The sequence below is a fragment of the Ascaphus truei genome, chromosome 21 (assembly GCF_040206685.1).
Source record: "Ascaphus truei isolate aAscTru1 chromosome 21, aAscTru1.hap1, whole genome shotgun sequence".
NCBI classification, from domain to species: Eukaryota; Metazoa; Chordata; class Amphibia; order Anura; family Ascaphidae; genus Ascaphus; species Ascaphus truei.
The window spans coordinates 7798872-7813328 of NC_134503.1; the positions used below are offsets into that span (position 1 = coordinate 7798872).

The 14457-nt window shown below is 41.2% G+C and overlaps 1 protein-coding gene across 7 annotated transcripts in view; it reads left to right on the forward strand.

Annotated features, from left to right (window-relative positions):
* Positions 1-14457, forward strand: part of KCNT1 (potassium sodium-activated channel subfamily T member 1) — a 215107-nt gene that overhangs the window by 149859 nt on the left and 50791 nt on the right. For all 7 annotated transcript variants that reach the window (XM_075578829.1, XM_075578834.1, XM_075578830.1 and 4 more), the window contains 5 exons: positions 4579-4759; positions 6445-6609; positions 7516-7652; positions 11746-11809; positions 13500-13608. In XM_075578829.1, the coding sequence (XP_075434944.1) occupies positions 4579-4759; positions 6445-6609; positions 7516-7652; positions 11746-11809; positions 13500-13608 (656 nt within the window). The remainder of the gene's footprint in view (positions 1-4578; positions 4760-6444; positions 6610-7515; positions 7653-11745; positions 11810-13499; positions 13609-14457) is intronic.

Consider the following 14457-nt stretch of genomic DNA (forward strand, 5'->3'; position numbering starts at 1 on the left):
GAAACCACTCGCAGACACATACACACACATTACATGGTTGGCTCTATATAAATAAAGATCTATACACACACACACTGTATACTGTTGGTGCTATATATATATATACACACATACACACACACACACACACACTCTCTCTCTCTCTGTCTCTCTCTCTCCTCTCTCTAAGGTGAACCCCAAAGTTGCTATTTCCAAAGGAGGCCTTAATCTTCTGTCGGATTGTATTACTATGTGAAAAGGATATTTTGGAAAAGAATAAGCAATCATATCCCTGGAAAATGTCCTACGATATATATACTGGGATTGGGTTTTTCCAATGGGTGCTTCATAATTCCAATTATAGATTTGAAGGTTAAGTTCTGTCCACCATATAATAATTGCAGGTTTCAATTAACCTCCCTAAAAGGGTCTTTTCTGGTCTGCCCTCCAGCAAGTGAAAGTCAGAAGCTGTTTGTAATTAATCCTAAAGTGCTAGATGTTAATAGCGAACCTCTCTTTGAAATACCAGGACCCTTTCTAAAGCCATTAGCCATTTCTTCAGTGATGCCCTTCATGCTCTAATGTTTATGGACAGAGTCCTGCAAGTTCCTCTAAGCAGACTGGTCATCTATATGGGAACAGAAAGAATGATTGAAGTTAAATGTAATTTTTTTTAATTAAATCTTGCAGTTCATATGGAGTTTATAAGGTAAAGATGATAAGTGACAGAGAAAGAAATGTATTTAATAATACAGTACATCCTGTATCCCCCTGAGGAAGGTCCCATTCTGTAGGACCGAAACGTTGGGTTTCTGGATGTATTTTTGCTATCACTAATACACTTTGATTTTCAACATTGAGTGCTGTCTCTTGTTTACCAATCCTTGGATCAGTAACGTATAACTATATATATATATATCTATATATCTATATATCTATATATATCTCTCTCTCTCTCTCTCTCTCTCTCTCTCTCTCTCTCTCTCTCTCTCTCTATATATATATATATATATATATATATATATATATATATATATATATATATATATGCAAATATAGCTGTATGCTCATCTGCATGTCTTAGGCAGGTCTGCAACCCCGCCTTTCCCCATCATCACCCAGCATACAGCACTTCCACTGCAGCAAGGGATTCTGGGAAATGACATGCAAATGAGCACACAGTGTCACTTTTTGCCTCAATAACCATTTTTAACATGGTTCCCTATATGCAGCAAGCTTAAGCCTATAGGGAACCATGTTAAAAATGGTTATTGAGGCAAAAAGTGACACTGTGTGCTCATTTGCATGTCATTTCCCAGAATCCCTTGCTGCAGTGGAAGTGCTGTATGCTGGGTGATGATGGGGAAAGGCGGGGTTGCAGACCTGCCTAAGACATGCAGATGAGCATACAGCTATATTTGCATATTTGCTTTCCTGTGGAGGGTTTTTGTCACTTTTTTTACTCACCATAACTTAACTCAGTATTATGGTTTATATATATATATATATATATATATATATATATATATATATATATAGTATATAAAATATATTTATATATAGTAGATATAAAAATATATATAGATAAATATACTGTATATATATATATATATCTCTGGCACTCCAGAATTAGAAAAATATAAAGATACATTTAACACATCGTGAGATACAAACAATCAAATCTGAGCATTATGGAGTTTTGGGAATATATATATAATATATATATATATATATATATATATATATATATATATATATATATATATATATATATATCTCCGAGAACAAATGTCCCATTCTGCCTTAACCCGGCGTAACTCCCACCCCGACATTAAGAGCAATTGCAGGTTTAGGAAAGGGGACCTCTTCATGCTGTTCTTTCTCTACGTCACTGCTCTCTCCTCCAAAAGCCCCGTTCCTATCGCCTGGCTGAGCACAAGCCAAGACTTGCACAGTGTCTGGCTACTGGAAGATAAGGTAGCGTTATCCTCAATTAACAGGAACTTACCCCTTTGCTAATAAACTCCAGTACAGACGCAAAACTCCGGCCAAATAACGTCTGTTCCTGAATTGGGCAACAACCTATTATTTGCCCTGATTTTACAGAGCTTAGGAGGACAATTGGCCCTAATGGACAAAACGCTTTACTGTTGAGTTATTTTGAAATGCTCAGTTCGGATAATCACTCGCCTTGTCCTTGCTGACATCACAGCAATCACGCTCTCGGCAGGCCATAAACCTGCACTGAAAAGAGCCCTGATCCTTACGATTATAAGCTATGTGCTTACGATGGCTTATTACATCTAAAATTTGAACTAAAGGTTTTTTTTGCCTCTTTCGTTACTTTACTTGGGAAGGAGGAAGAAAATCCCCCAGTATAAAGCATTGCATGAAATGAAATAAACCCCATCATCTTTGTATTCTTTATCCTAGTGTTTTATAGTTTGCAATACCGTTTTATTGGAGCAATACTTCTTGCACGGTATGTCGTTAGCTTTATTGCACATGGATACAGATTCTTCTTCTTGTGGTTTTATGGAACGCCTGTCAAAATCTATTGGTGGTTAGGACAGTGTGGCAAATTACCGTGTGGTCGGGTGAATGAGAGGCTGGACACAGGAGGGGATTTAGTGGTATATGCCTGACCTCTTTAAGAGAGCCCATTGATCTGCGGGCATTGGTATTAGGAGTGAGTTCAAAGCACGTACACAGATGGTGCGTAAAAGTGATGCCCTTTGAGTGGTCATTTGCACCCATTACCCAGAATCCCTAGCTGCAGTGGCAACACTATGCTGGGGTGTAATGAGGCAAGGCAGGTTGGTGAATGTGAAGCTCACAAGTGTTATCTATCATTAAATACGTGAGGCCAGGTAGATGAGATGGAATACTTCAGATCGAACACTAAAACTAGAGATGTTGGGGGTATTTATATATTCACTGCTGGGGCAATAACTGTTACCATGACCTTTAAACAGGGGTTTTTACACTCGTGTAATAGCATTTACCCCCCCACTGTTGGCCATTCAACTACCCAGGCTATTGCCCTTCTTGGGATAAGGAGGAAAGGACATGTCTTTATTTAGACAACTCAGCAGTATATTTCCACCTGAGGAGATACATTTTCACAAAACTGTTCCTGAGATCCTGTTAATGTATCTTTAACTACTGCCAATGGCTAGTGTAACACATTACTTTGTAATGTCTTTTTTTTTTTAATGCATTAACAGAAGAGATAAACCGCAAATATATCCTTAAAAAGGACTTGCTAAGGAACAAGGTCACATAGAATGCAAGGAGCTTACAGAGGCAGCGGCCGTTATTCGAACAAATCACGGAGCCGTTTTCGTGTACGCTGCTGTATTTCACCCTGCATATACGTGGCCAATCGCCCCAGGCACTCGTGTTTACCGGTGTTGCTTTGTTTGAATTTCATGGATTTTGTTTCATTGTGTGCAATGAAATGAATGCATTGCAATGTGTACAGTACTGTGCTACTGTGTCAATTTCAGGTGTTTAAAAACCAGAACACTAAAATGCCATTTTCTGCACTCGCGTCTTAAGGCGGTAAGGTTGGAAGAAATCACGCGCCATGACATGGGTATTCCCAGGTATACACCGCGTGAAGTTGCTCGAATAACGGCCGCTGCATCTGTATACAGGAATCGAACCCATAACCTTGTGCATTTAATACTGACATACAGTATTCGCCTCTAAGCAGCATCGTTTCCTATGTCTTTGTGACTAATATCACCAAGGATGGTTGATGGATGCAAGAAAGCATTACTCGTCCCTTTTTAATGTACATCCTGAAATTGTGCAGTGTTGCAAAGGCAGGAAGAGAGTTGTTTGATGTTATTTATGTACCTTTAGGCCTTTTAGACTATACAGCATTTAAATGGAGCTGTTTGAATGCAAAATGTGCCATATTATTAATGGATAATCATGGTTAAATAATACAGATAATAAAAGCAACATAAGTATTATGCCACTCATATATGTACTCCCTATTGTTGCTGTAGTTCTTATAATAAGTCATGTACATTAGAGGCACAATAGCACATGACTCATTCTGTGTGGAAAGAAGACGGGTTTGGTGCAGAGCATGGCGATTTTTGCCTGAGTCACTACCCCCTATTATATAAACTGGAAGCCGGAGCTGCCCATTCAACAAAAAATAAAATCGTCTATATTGTAAAGAATCTGCAGGTAGAGACAGCGTTTGTGGTCTTCTTTCACGTTCAAATAACAGTGTGGGGGGTCCCGCAGTAAATCTAATTTTCATCAAGTTGTGACTTTGTGCTAAAAACAGCTCAACCCTTTGAGCACCTATACCCAGATACAGAACCCGGCTCCAGTACTAATGGGGGACCTCAGCGTTAGGGAGACTACTTTCCAAACTCCACCAGGACAAAGGTAGAAATAAAGTTCCATAATCCGTTATTTGCAAGTCTATTAAAATGAATGGAGCCGAAATCTTCCCCAGTAAGGGGAGGATGGCTGCACAATATTGAATGAGGGACCCTTGTTGCTTGGTCTCTCATCACAACATGCGCAAAGCTCCCATTTGGGGTGGTCTAATGTGTTGTCTTTTCTCCCCAGAATGTGCGGGATTCAGCATTTGGAAAGGGCAGGAGAGAACCTGTCACTCTTCAAATCCTTCTATTTCTGCATCGTTACCTTTTCCACTGTGGGTTATGGGGATGTGACACCCAAAATTTGGCCATCCCAGCTTCTGGTGGTGATCATGATATGCGTGGCTCTTGTGGTATTACCTCTGCAGGTAACTTGTAGAATTGATCTCCAATATATTCCTTTGGGGCTGAAAGATGGTGGGAGATGACGGTGATGTTTAATGATAGGCGTGCGGTTGACTCTGAGTAGTTAGCGATACTGAGAGAGAGGGACCCACTTTTGTCACGAGAAAAGCATCACTTAGGAAACTAGTTCTGCGTTTCGCAATGCGTTGATTTCAGCGAAAGATTAACAGCGCGTTTCGCACTCCAACGGAAACCATGGGCACATAAAAATGGGTTGATGGTTATTGAAATTTCTCTCTTACACAGATCCCACATTAAAAAATGCCTGAAATATGAATGTCCGAATTTCTTGACCTTCCACATACACTGCATTTTAACATTTATCCTGTCCACATGCAGCCTTTTTTTTTTTAATGCAGTATACACACTTTCCTGTCACAGATACATCCGTAATATTTGCAGTGGCCGTCCCAATCATTCTAATTAACCAAAAATAATTTTTACAATTAAAAAAAAAAAAGTATAACAACATTTTTAAACGGACGAGCAAACAATGCTACCGGATGTGGAAGGTGGCATCTGACACACAGGGTTTCCTTTGCAATGCAGGGTATAGTACGAAGAGCAGCGGCTGCCTATTAATGTAACTGTTCATTTCTACTTGACTGGCTTACCGACACGTTCACATTGCTGGGAAAGTCTCCGGAATTGTAGCTGTCCTTTGAGATGGAACACACAGGCCCTGCCTGCCATCACCACAGTTACTGCAGATGTCTTCCAGTCATTGAGGCTTGACACTGCTTTCAGAAGATTCACTTCAGAAACTCTCTACCTGGCAACAGACTTCAACAAACTCTAGCTCCACAGCGCTGGGGTTCTTTTTATTGAGCAATTAAACGGCCTGATGTTGAAACACCTCATACTTAGACCCATTTTAACTAAGTGCTGCTAAGCTGTTGGCACTTGATGTCCCATTCAAGTCTTTTTGTTGTGGACCTTCCAGAAAGAGAAATTATGCTGTGTACAGTAGCTAGTGTGGTAGTAGGGTATATATATGGCAACTACACTGTATATATATATATACCTGGGTGAGTCGTACTGTAAAGTGTTATCTTTCACTGTAAACCCAAAAGAAAAGATTGAAGAACATACAGTATGTGAGGGATTTCATGTTTAAATTGAGGCTTTCTACTTCTCTCATATAATACAACCCTAAAATAAATGTTGAGGAGATTTTATGGATGATGTTCAGTGTTGAAAATACAAGGTCCCCATTGCTTTGCCATATGAAACTTTCCTGCATCGACCCCACAGCCCCCCAAAAATGACGCAGCACAAAACCAATGGGGATCCCTCTATTTTGATGAATTAGGAAACAAGGTTAGGGTAGCAATGCTGGTTTAAAGCATGCTTTATTTTATTGTGCCTTGTTATTGTGGTATTCAAGCTATTATTTGGATGTGTATCTTCGATTCAGTCTCTCCTTTGCTAACAGATTTAGTAACTCATTGGCATCAAATTAGTTAAACAAAGCATACATTAAAAAGAAATAAACCTTCTTTATAGGACGTCTATTTACACGTGTGTGTTCTTATTAAGGTGCACAGAGAACACGTTTACTGTATCTTATTGTTATCCATCGTCTGTTCTGTGGTAGTTGAGCGCCAACAGGCAGACCATATAACCCACTGTGGATACCTGTTTTTAGTTTGAGGAGCTGGTGTACCTATGGATGGAGCGCCAGAAGTCCGGAGGAAATTACAGCCGGCATAGAGCCCAAACAGAGAAGCATGTTGTGCTCTGTGTCAGCTCTCTGAAAATCGACCTGCTCATGGATTTCCTGAATGAATTTTATGCCCATCCAAGGCTGCAGGTAACTGACCGAGCCACCAATGTGGCCATACTCTACGTTGGTTGAAGTTGCTTCATTGCTAATGAATGGAGATGAGAATGTATCCCGGTCTACTTGGCGCATGCGTGCTTCTTTGCTATTTAACATGAAGACCACCAAGGTTTGCACAGGTTCTCAATGTTGTGAATGCGTTCACGAGAGTCATGTAAAATCCCATAAAAACAGAGAGGTTTTCAAGTACTGTACCACATGGGGATGACTCTTGAAAGCATAAGCATTGCAGTCTCTGCAACGTATGGCAGCAAAAGGTTCAAGTACTCATGTCCTTCACCCTTTGAGGATTGGCCACTTTCTTTCCTCCGACACCCCAAAATAATTTGCTGCCGTAGGATAGATAGGAAAACGTTCTACAAAATAGGCAGATGTGGTCAAAGGGGGTATTTTGGAAAAGCTAATTATCAGACATGTTAATTGAAATAGACTTTTTTTCCCCTTGGTTACAAGTATTGACCTCTCTATTCAATATCCCCCTTCCCCTTGGTTTGGAAATTGTACGATCCATTAATTTGAGTTGGTCTTAAATCTTCCCAAAACCACTTCACATGGTATTGAGTAGGAGTATATTAAAATGTATTTTCCCACTTCCCTATGTTCCGCCTGTGAGTAGAAATCCAGCGTTTGTGCCTTTATACCGTGGAATCCAGTGTATGTGATGTAAAAAAAAAAAAAAAATTATTTTCCCCAAGAAAATGTCTTCTTACAGTATTTTGATAAACGAGTTTCACTAAAATTTGTAGAATGTTTTCTGAACTTAAATAGATTAACTGAACGCTAAACATCTTTGCTTCTTAACTACCCCATGAATTACTAAAGGGAGAATTGGCTATGTGTTTAATCTACTTGAGGTTTCAACTTCCTTTGTTTCAGGATTACTACGTGGTGATCCTTTGCCCGACGGAAATGGACATTCAAGTTCGCCGCGTCCTTCAGATACCTTTGTGGTCCCAGCGGGTTATCTATCTCCAAGGATCAGCCCTGAAAGATCAAGACCTCATGAGAGCAAAGTGAGTGCAATGATTTATTTTTATTTTACAAGAATATCTGCAGAGTCATAGGTCCATGTTTGCTAAATGGTGCTATTCCATACGACACCTTCATGCGAATGGGCCGTAAGGTGTCTTCTGGCAGCAGAAACTGTCTCATGGAACAGCATCACTTATGTATGGACCATGATCACTTGCATAACACAGTGAGAGGCAAATGTCTGTTGTATTTGTTGGACTCAACAGTCACTTTTACACCTGTACTTATTTAATGTGTATGTATGTATTTACACACAATGTGTGTGTGTGTGTAATGTGGGGGTTGCGGCTGCCCCCCCCCCCGGTATAGTGTGGTGTAGGGAGTAATCCGATCCCCTTATGCAGTCCCAACAACCGCTCCCGGAAGCGACCGACACACACCCACACTTACTTTACTCTGAGGATTAAAAAGGGTGACGCAGGAACCCCACTAATTGTTTAAAAACAAGTCATATTTTCAGGATATCTCAGCTTCAGCACAAGTGGCTCAATCAGTGACTCAGTCAAAGACTGCACCACCTGTGCTGAAGCTGGGATATCCTGAAAACATGACCTGTTGGGGGGTGTTGAGGAGCGGAGTTGAGTGCCCATGACCTAGATAACCCATGTGCAGATGCACTGAATGGGTGTATGGTTTTAAATAGTTTCTCACTTTCTCCCCTTTGCTTTCTCTCTATTTTACGATCTCTGTGTGTGCAGAGAGAGAGAAATGTGTGCTTGTGTGTGGGGAGAGTGTGTGCGTGTGTGTGTGGAGAGAGAAGGACTTAATGCGGACATGGGTTTTCTCACACCCTATCAAAATTGCTTGTAATTATCCTGCTTGCCTCTATTCTTATCCACACTTTCTCTCTCCCCCCCCCCCCCCCCAGTATCCCTCCCCCTCCCCACCTTTCTTTGACACTGTCCCCTGGCTTCAAACACATTTAACACCCTACCTTATCTACAGTAAATATCTGTTGTTTTTTGTTTTTTTCTCTCTATACACTGCTTTAGCCATTGAATCCTTTTGTATATCAGTATTGCTTGACCTGAAGAAGAGAGGATAACTCTCGAAAGCTTGTCCTATGACATAAATTGTTAGTCCAATAAAAAAGGTATCACCTAATACTGAAGAACTCATTTATTCTGCACTATCGCAACTGGACTAACACGGCTATTTTCTGCTTTATATATATATATAAATGTGTGTGTGTGTGTGTGTGTGTGTGTGTGTGTATGTGTATATATATATATATATATATATATATATATATATATATATATGTGTATGTATATACACACACACACACACACACACACGTGGTTCTGTCTCTCTCTGTCTCTCTCTGTCTCTCTCTGTCTCTCTCTGTCTCTCTCTGTCTCTCTCTGTCTCTCTCTGTCTCTCTCTGTCTCTCTCTGTCTCATTAGGTAGCCCAAAACATCATAATTTGAGATGACCACTTTGGAGCCTCTCCAGCATTAAACAGGTTGCAATATAAAGGGGCAATTGAGGACAAACGCCAATAAATTAATAAGACAATTATTGTGATTGAAGAGCTCTCTCTGAGTCCTTACCAAAATGATGCTTAATCAGTTGAAAGGAACATTCAGAGCGTCCTCTGCTCCATCTGCACTGTACCTCCGGCTCGGGTTTACTAAGGAGACTTCCTGCAGCAAGATCCTTTTATAGACCATTAATTTGAATGTGCCAGAAGGGGTCTTCTTAGTGAAGACTATGGCCCATAATGTACGTAGTCCAAAGAGAGCTACATAGGCTCTGATATATAGGGGAGCGCATGTACTGTATGTACTCCCGTAAAGAACTATAGATACCAGTTCCAAGAATAGCAACCCTTGCAAATTTGGCAGCTGGTGACGAGCGTTGCTTTGTGAAGGGAACATCCCAAGTAGTAATGCGAGTATCGAGGACATTTCAGAAAATATTTTAATAGCGAGGGAAGGCTACAGTATTTTCTCCAATGAAAGTCGAGGAATTTAGATCTTTCGTAAAAAAATTGATTTTGGAGAAATGTGGGCGTACAGGGAAGTTACAGTGCCACTAATTGAACCGACATGAAAGTTCGTTTGTAGCTGAAATTTTAGGGGCTTATGCATTCAACTAAGATAGTGCCGATCAGGCTGTTGTTGCGCAGAAACTCCCATTCAAGGCAAAGGGAGTTTCATGCGATAGTACCCTGATGATGACCATTACAATGTAACCCTTAGAGTGCCGGAATACGTAACCTGCACATAATAAGGGCCGGCACTGTAATGGGCCCTATGACGTACCAAATGGCTCTTCAACTACTTCTCCATTGGAGCCAGATCAGACACGTGTAGGAGCAGAGGGACTACTTGAATAAGCATAAGGTTATTGTAATGTAATTTACAGTACATTTAAAGACTTGAACAATTATAATGTTTCCACATTTTGCAAGTATTATAACATCGGTAACATATATATATATATTTTCATTACCACGAGTTTCATTCTGGAAAATTGCACTGTGCTCCGACTAATTGTATACTGGTTGCTTAAGCAGCTGAAAGTCCAAGGGACGCATCAAGGCCCCTTGCCGGGCGCCAGAGGAAGAGCCCTGGTGTACAGGATTCGGCATGCACTAAATGCTGGTTTTCTAGGGGCAGAGCTCTATTAGAGCGGTCAACGCAATTGGAACCGAGTGGAGAATCCTCCACTTTGGTTCACGCCCCGGCGGGGCCCTGGGATAGGGTGGGAGGGCTCTGGGGTGGAGGGGCGGAGTGCCCTGTCTGTGACCTCATAGTATACAGAGGTTATGATATATCACAGGTCTCCTGTACACATGAAGGGAACCATTATTTTTTAATGAGCTACAGATGTTGTTACAGTTCAGACGTGATAATACACGTACTGTAAGGATACTATGTATTGACCATAGCACATTTCCTTTAAGAACAAACCTGGCTTATCCACACACTTTTAGCTCATTCTTTTAGTGCCTGGGCATCCAGCAACACTTTAGACCTAAACGTGGTAAAAACAGTTAACTGGAATTATGATCCTATTGAAAAATAATTGCAGGGCTCTCGCGCTTTAAGGAAAAACACAATACGTTTATTTAAAAATCATAAAAAGTCCTTGTGTGAGCACATTCATATGTCTCAAGACAGCTCTGCAACCCTGCCTTGCACCATTATCTTTTAGCATGCTGTACAATGCTTCCACTGTAGCCAGGGATTATGGGTAATGACATGCAAATGAGCACACAGTGTCAACTTCTTGCTTCTTCTCCATTTTAACATGGGACCCCTATAAGCTTATGCCTCCCGCATTACACAGCTTTTCAACACAGCCTGGGTTACAGAAGTGCAGAGCCACTAAACCTGCTCACAGACAGCTGTTTCGTACATTTTGGGTCAAATCATACTGGCTTTTCAGAGTCTTGGAATTGAAAGCTGTGCCTGGATATTTGTTTTTAGCCAGGGCTGTAGCCAAACCAGTTCCCTTGTCTTGCATGTCTAATGAATTGGTTTCAAAGTGCGTCTGACTATCCATTTAATTATTTTAATTGGCATTGATTATTCTGCGTCTCTGAAGGATAATGTGCCCTGGTAACGTCTGCTTTGCAGGGAATATGGAATCCAGTGTCTCGCGGAACCATATGCCCGGGGCTGCACAATATCTCCGTAATGACTTGATACGGATTGCTGCTGCCCTAGCTTCATCCAGATGCTGTTGATATGATAAGTGTTTGAGATAGGGCTGTGTGAGTACTAGCTGAAGAGCATACTATGATAACAGGGATTGCCACATCTATCTGAACTGTTGCTGTAGTGACCAGTGACACCCCCCCGCCCCCCCCCCAAGGCTAATATTAACAGCAGCTGAGGTTAACCCTTCACTGTCATGGACCAATGCACTGCAGACCCCTCTGTCAGCGAAAGGGTAACCGTTTCCTTGTGGGTCTCTGCGGTTTAAGCACAATCCAAATGAAAGAGAGGAGATGCAGCCAAGGCTGGGACTCTCGGACACTGCAGAGATTAGGCGGGGGTGGGGGGGGTGCAGAGGTAATCACTCGGTATTAGCACTGTGCTAAGTGTGCTTTGTCTTTTCCAGGATGGATGACGCGGAAGCTTGCTTTATTCTCAGCAGCCGAAATGAGGTCGACCGCACGGCAGCAGTAAGGCAAACACAGTAGTCATACAGCACAACAAATTGCAGTATGTGTATATGCCGTCAACACTCTCATACAGCAGGGGTGCTCAAATCCAGGCCTCAAGACCACCCTACACTCCCTCTCCCCCGCCCCCCAACAGGTCAGGTCTTCAGGATAGCCCAGTTTCAGAGGCGGCTCAATCAGTCCCTGCTTCAGCACAGGTGGCTCAATCAGTCCCTGCTTCAGCACAGGTGGCTCAATCAGTCCCTGCTTCAGCACAGGTGGCTCAATCCGAGGCCCAGTCTTCGACTGAGCCTCTGATTGAGCCACCTGTGCTGAAGCTGGGATATCCTGAAAACCTGACCTGTTGGGGGGGGGGGGGGGCTTGAGAACTGGAGAAGAGCTCCCCTGTTATACAGCCACGTGCCTTTGGAATGTGACTTGGAAACATTGTTACCTGTGCAATCTCTCGCAGCACAGATCCTGTTGTAATATAACTAAGGCCTAACATGCAGAAATAAGTGCATGCAGTATACTGTCAATTCAGGCAAATAGCCGCCTACAAACAGGAGATATTGGGCATTTACTTTGTTGTTCTTTGGCTTTATTGCACCTGGAGATTTTTTCATGCGCTGAATATAGCAGTGTTTTTTCCCCCACATTCCTTTTGTTAAGGCTTCCAACTTTCCGTGAGAGAGAGAATCCCGATCCCTAGATGAATGCACTGAATGAATGCTACTTCTTTATACTGAAATAATGTTACGAAAGAGTGATGATCAAAGGTGATATCCTTGTGAAGAAGGAAGTGCCTTATGTTTGTAATCATGCGTTTCCACTTCTCCAATATAGACAAACAATTTCAGGTCTCCTCTGGGACAGAGATACAAAGCAGAGCTCTGCTCACACGTTCATAATGAAGTTCCCCATTTAATGTAACAGCCAGGAACAGGGGAAAGACAATGTTTCAGGTCCCACATGGACCTCTCGTCAGGTGGATCAGGCAGGATTCTCCTCGCCTGAAGCTGTTCCCCCGGCACTTTGGAGCTGTACTCTTATCCAATATCAAATGAAATATCTGGATACAGATGTCTTGACAGTTCATTTATTTATCTTAAAGCAAAATAACAATAAGCTTCATTTAGAGGTACAGGCTACACTATATCATACGATGGGTGGAGAACGGAGCATTCTTGATTGCTCAATAGAATTGTAGGTTCGTTCATTCTTTACGGTGTGACTTATCTACTCTAAAAAGAGATTCATATAGTAAATCCTAGCTACTAATTTAACCCATGCCTAGCTTGTTAGCATGAAACAATAATACAATTGCACAATCCTGGGAAAAGTCTGGGCACAACGCCTATACTCTTATCTAGGCCTTGGACAGACTTCATCTTGTACCCAACATGTACTATACACAATTCACTTATTCTAGCTTTGCTAGTTAGACCAAGACTAAAAGTCAATTATTTATTTCCCTTTAAATGTTTTTCTTATTACACAATTTTTCTCAGTTCAGTCTGAATAGAGTCTGGGGAAACAAAATGGATTCTAGCAGACAACATGAATTCCGAGTCACTTGTATTCCATTGACATATACCTTTGTGCTGACTCGTCAATGTAAATGAATGGCGGACTCTCCTTATGTTTCCCTACCTAAAGGACTTTTACTATGGACCTCCATATTTTACATCTAGTTATTTGTTTCCATTAGGACCATCAAACCATCTTGAGGGCCTGGGCAGTAAAAGATTTTGCTCCAAACTGCCCACTTTATGTCCAGATTCTGAAGCCTGAAAATAAATTCCATGTGAAATTTGCCGGTGAGTTTTATTTTTGGTTCGTTTCTTGACCTGACATTGACTGTGTCTTATAAATCATTCAGAATGGCTATTCCATTTAGGTGTGACTGTCATAGAGTGGCCATATGATGCAAGAAGGGATTCATTGACCAACTGCTGGTATTACCCATCCTTGCTCAGAAGGAAAGGCAGAGCTCTAATTACAAAACCAATCTAACAAAGAAGTAAAACACAGGACTAAATCTACCTTGCCCCTTAACGTTGTATCATGTAGACATCCTAAAGACCATGGTGATGCAGTAAAACCCAGCACACTTGTTACTGTGCAGCTGTAGAATTGGTGCTTCTCAGCTGTAGATCCTAACTTGGACTATAAGAAGGACCCACACATTTCAATTTCCCTCTCCCCTGCCAAAGGAGGTATCAAATATTTGGGTACCTTGTTGCTCACTTCAATGCTTTTTATTGGTATAGAACTTGAGCGCAGTCTATCAATACCATGTTTAAAAAAAATAAGTTAAAAATATCAATGTTAATGCCCATGGGATGGCTTGGGCATGAAGAATTTATTATGTGTGCACAGTCCTCAAATCTCAACTACAAGTTTCACTATAATTAACAAGGAATAAATGTCACCATTCATTTCTTTACCACTGATCGAGCAATTACTACATTGTTTTATTTGTATCCCAGTATTCCACGTCTGTTCTGTAATCATTTGGTTGTCTCTTATTATATTTGCTTAGAAGCTTCCAACATAATCTTCTGAGTTCTTTACAATAAATAAACAAAGGAAATCAGTTCTACATCCCATATTCCATAAAGCACTGTTGGCTCGTACTGTACCACCTCTATCTGGTCAGATTAGCA